Below are 5,193 nucleotides of genomic sequence, written 5' to 3' on the forward strand. Positions count from 1 at the left end.
GAGATGAAAGTTCAGCCAAGCCCACCGGTGTCCTGAGTGTGCAGCTGCAGGTTGGGGTTGTGGTGGGGATATTTAACCTGGCACTACTTTCTGTTCTTTTTAATGCTGTTCAAATCTGCATTGAATCCATAAGGGTCAACAGGATATGTTGTATTTAAAACAGAAAATCAATCTACAGTTTATTTGATCAAAAAACCAAACTATTATTTATTTATTTATTTTGCTTTGTTTTATGACAGGCTTTGATGCTGACAAAAACACTGCTCTGTTTTGAGCAGTGCTAAAGGTTCAAAGCAGCAGATGGCAGTAGAAGCCTACTGATTCCTGGCAGAGAAATAACTGTAATTCCTCCAATCATGTCACTATGACATGACATGATATGACATGACATGTCATAGTGACATATCTTACACTGAAAAAAATCTATCACACAAATTCCTATATGCATGTATATATCATATTTATTTTTAACTTCCCTCTCACCCCTGCGGGTGGACTTTATCCGTGAAGCTCAGATTCTCTAACAGAGGCCCGGGAGCTTGAAGGTCCTACACAGTCTCTTTGCTGCTCATAGGCCTGTGCTCTTCTGGACAGAGATCTTGGATGTCATTCCTGGGATCTGCTGGAGCCTGTTGCCCAGTTTGGGTGCCACTGCCCTGAGTGCCCACAGGGACCACTTCGCATCTTCTCCCCAGCTCCTCTCTCAGCCATTTGTATATTTATATATACCAGGATTTCAATTAAAGAGCCGGTGCACACTGGAACCATAAAACCAGTCACCAATACTGTTAATTTATGATGTTTGTGGCATAAACATTACATTGGGTGATGGTCCAATCATTTTTAAGCAGTCCACATGTTTGTTTTGCCGAGACCTGGGAGAACAAGCCTTGAGAACAATTTACAAAAACTAAATAAATAAAACTTACATATTGAGATTGCCTTGTTAGACTTTGGATAGGGGTCACTTTAACACAAAATTTCAATAACTTAATGGCACTATTAGTGATCAAGTTAGCAAAGGACCCAATATGCAGGCCAAATGCAGACTCTCAGGTTGGCAATTAAAAATGAACTTATGCAAAACTTAATGTGGTGGGAAAATCCTATGACTAACAAAAATTCAAAAACAAAAACAGCAGCTAAAGAAATGCAAAGAATTAGAATAAAAAGAAACCAGAGAGCGCAGAAACAAGATGGATGTGAAGAGGAGACGATAACAGAGACAGGTTTGACGCTTAAGGTACAGAAAAAGAAAAGAACAACAACAACAGTTGAATAATGATGAAATTAAACCAAATAAGAGACTGTTTCACAGTGTAGGTGTGTGGAGTGTTGAGCAGAGGATCTGAACAAAAGATGAGCTCTTTATTGGCTCTTTAGCAAATCCAAAATGTAACATAATCCAAGGAAAAATTCCAAAAACACGAATTCGAAACCTGCACAGGGAAGCTAAACCAATAACGTACACGGATAACTCACTGGTGGACTAAGCAAAAATAGCAGGAACTGGAGATGGGTGGGGAACAAGCCATAGCTAAATAAGATTAACAAAGGTAAAAGCAATCCATTCACCAATCAAGAAGTAAAAGTGGGAAGAGCCACCACTTAAAACTAAACGTCTTAAGAAATACACAAAGGAGACTAATACAGACATGGTTATTAACACTTCACAAGAAGTGCAAGACAAGAAAAGACCAAGATGCTGCCGCCCCAGCAGACCGCACTGTAAAAGATGGCTGAGGCCACCACAGAGTCATAGAAGGTCTTCAGAAGTGGGCCCTTCACTCCAAAAGACCTGAGCATCTGCAGCGGGTACAGCATGCTCTGCCTTTTCCTGTAGAGAGCATTTGAGTTGTGAGACCAGTACAGTTTATTGTTCAGGTGAACACCAAGGTACCTGTAGCTATCCACAGCCTCAATATCAATACCTTGGATGTTTAGTGGCTGCAGTGGAGGATGTTTGTGCCTGCAGAAGTCTACCACCAGCTCCTTGGTTTTACTGGTTTGGATTGGTTTTAGTGTTGATCTGTAGGTAGTTCTGCTGACACCAGTCCATAAAGCCTTAATACTAAATAGTGACTAAAACTTAAATGCAACAAGTACATGAAGTTTAAGATTGAAGATAACAAAAAAAAATCAAAACAGGAATCGAAAATCAAAATAATAATAATCAGGGAACCAAACAGAAAACGCTTAACCCACTACTGTAGGGTTACACAAGCATCTCAGGGGTCTGTGAGTTAAAGCAGTGCATTGAAGATACAGCATATTACACTGTACTGCTTATTTTTTTCTCTCTTTTCTGATAATAACTCGATAATAACTCAAAGCTCTGTTTCCAGAAGGTGCTATAGATAAAACCTCTAAACAATGTTACTACCGAAAGGTGATTCATTTTTGAACTCTTTTAATGGCACAGGAACATGAATGGTTTGTTAGTGTATACAGAAAGACCATATGCAAAAATATTGTTGAAAAATAATACAACCCTGTATGTAAAAGTTGGTTCACTGTGTGAGATACGTAAAAACAGAATGCAATACTTTGCAAAATGTCTAAATCCTTTATTTTTTTTATAATGGTTAAAAGACAGCATAAGAAATGTTGACACTGATCAGTAAACCACTGCATGTCATTTGAAAAGCTTAAACTGAGAACAAAAACATATTAAAAAGGGCCAAGTACCTCCTGTTGCTTCAGAAATGATGTTCATTTTCTATTATTAATTTTGCAGCCTTACAGCCCTGTGCCTGCATAACGTCATTACCACATTAATATGCCTGTTGATAAGCTGAGCTGATAGCTTGCTCCACACTGAATATAAGTACAATAAATAATTCTAAAAGATGATTGCAAATTTTGGAGAGTCTTTAAAGTCAGAATCAGAAATAAATCAGGAAGCAGATTGTAAAATTGACATAAAAATGTATTTTTAACTGACTCGCTAACTAACTGTGTAGACCACAGCTGATCCATCTTGAACTTTATTGTGTGTAGAAAAAAAATATTGATGTGTTTTCACATCAATTATAGTAGCAGTAGTTAAGTGACAAGGACAATTTTCTCTACAAACACCACAGCCTCAGGTTTCAGACAGAAGACAGCACTGTCACCCAGTGGCTGCACCTGTGCATCACAACTGAGTCAACAACTAAAAGCGCTGCCAGAGATGGGGGAGGCTGAAATCTGACACAGAGAAGCAGACTGGAATATGTTTAAGAACACTGATGCTTTGTGTGTCATACACTGGAAAAATGGGACTTCTTAGCACTATCATTAATGAATATATTTTAACCATTTTGATTACTTTGGTCAAATTTGTGCTAAATAATCAATTTGACAATATACTTTAGGATGGTTGCTGGTGGTAAAGAGGCTGAAAATAAGAGACGGAGGACCAAAGCCCACACAGCAACAACATGAAAAATTTCTTGTCCAAAGTATCCTGGCATCTTGTTCATGAGTAAGGGAGAGGGGAGATTGAAAGATGAATTGGTGCGGTATCTGCAGGAATATGGGCACTGTACTGGTCCAGTGTGGTGAAGAGAGACCTGAGCATAAAAGCGAAGCTGCCAGTTGACATTCCTACCCTCACGTATGGTCATGAGCTCTGGGTAATGACTGAAAGAACAACGCTGTGTAAACAAGCAGTGGAAATGAGCTTTCCCCAAAGCATGGCAACGTGAGATGTTCTGGCCATGTCCTACTGAGAAGAGGCCCTGGGGTAGGCTCAGGAGACACTGGAGAGATTACTGGAAGTGCCCCGGGGTCACTGTAGCAGAAGGACAACTGACAGTATTTGGTTTTAAAAAATGTTTCTGTGGAAATGATGGACCTGACACCAACAGCTTTTGCAGTTTTACACGTTTTTTATTTGTTCAGTGTTTTTTCAATGGGCAACTTTCCTGCTTCCCCGCTTGTACCACACACACCACCCCACCTCAGGTCCCGGCACATCTTTTACAGGGGAGACGTGATCAGTTGATGGAGCTCAGGTATCTGAGCAACAACAAATTTGGGCTATTTAAAACACCATGTTTTCACTAACTCCAACACTAGAAGCGTCTTCATGCAGTTTTATTCTCCTGTAAGTCAATGAGCTTTGCGCTCAGTACTTGTTGGGAAGACCCTCGGGCCTGAAATGGTTGGGATCATTTCCGTCTCGCCCCCAACGGTTTGCCGCCTGATCAGCTTCGGAGTCCTCAGCGCCATGACCCAGTCTCTCCTGCACCCACTCTCTGGTGTTACTAAAATGGAAATAGACAGTGAATCCACCTATCTTCAGTAAGTACGTTTCAGAACAACATCAGAAACTGAAAAAATGAGAGAAGCAGAATTAGCAGCCTTAAAAAATTAGTGATTAGTTAATCAAAAATACAAATGAATTTCAGTAAAGTAGATTGTCAAACCTGATAACCTCAGCAGCCCATCTGCCTCCTGCTCCTCTCTGTGCAGCATCAGAGTTTCCTCTGGCATGAAAGTATTTGTCTGAATCTTTCCAGTTGGCCTCCCTCATGTCGCTGTAGGCTCGCCACATATCACCAGCCCCTGATCAGAATGACAGAAAACAGTACTGATAATAAATAATGACAACATTCGCAATTAAAATATCAAAATCTGAGAAATATGACAGATTGTTGTTAGGTATTTAAAATGCCATATTTCTAACCTTTAGCTGCTTCAATTGGGAAATTATACCACTGGGCATTGGTTTCCACAATTAGAATGAGAAAAATCCCAGCCACAAGCAACTTCATGGCTGCAGAAGTCACAAAATTTAAATCTAAACTGCTTTTTTTTTTTTTTTACACAGTTTAGACAAATCTTTAGAGCTCACTGAATAACTTACTACTGAGGGACGCACTGGTCTTATATTCTGTTCTGTACGATCATAGGATTACTCAATAATGGAAAGTTTTGGTCCATGTTTACAGAAAGGAAAGTTCAGCCAAACACACCAGGCACCAGTTGTGAAATCGCAGGTATTCACAGCTGTGGAAAAAAAGAGCAAGCTTCATGTAAACTAAAACATCCGAGGGGTTTTTTGCTCATCATGAAAAATCTCTGTTCATTCCAATAAACTCTGCTGCCTTACCTTTATCAATGTATGTGCAGCAATTTATTACTATTAAAGTTATTTATTCATTTTTAGATGTGTTAATGTTTGCTTCTTTCTAGTTTCTTCTGGTT

At 39.5% G+C, this 5,193-nt stretch overlaps 1 protein-coding gene across 1 annotated transcript; it reads right to left on the reverse strand.

Moving 5' to 3' along the window:
• Positions 1–3,626: 3,626 nt before the first annotated feature.
• Positions 3,627–4,941, reverse strand: LOC308398344 (serum amyloid A-5 protein-like). The gene is made up of 3 exons (XM_080884918.1): positions 4,673–4,941; positions 4,413–4,551; positions 3,627–4,250 (listed from the first exon to the last, which is right to left on the reverse strand). The coding sequence occupies exons 1-3, from the start codon at positions 4,758–4,760 to the stop codon at positions 4,112–4,114; spliced, it is 366 nt and encodes a 121-aa protein (XP_080741044.1). The 5' UTR covers positions 4,761–4,941; the 3' UTR covers positions 3,627–4,111.
• Positions 4,942–5,193: the final 252 nt, after the last annotated feature.

The sequence above is a fragment of the Rhamphochromis sp. 'chilingali' genome (assembly GCF_963969265.1).
Source record: "Rhamphochromis sp. 'chilingali' genome assembly, chromosome: 6".
Lineage (NCBI taxonomy): Eukaryota > Metazoa > Chordata > Actinopteri > Cichliformes > Cichlidae > Rhamphochromis > Rhamphochromis sp. 'chilingali'.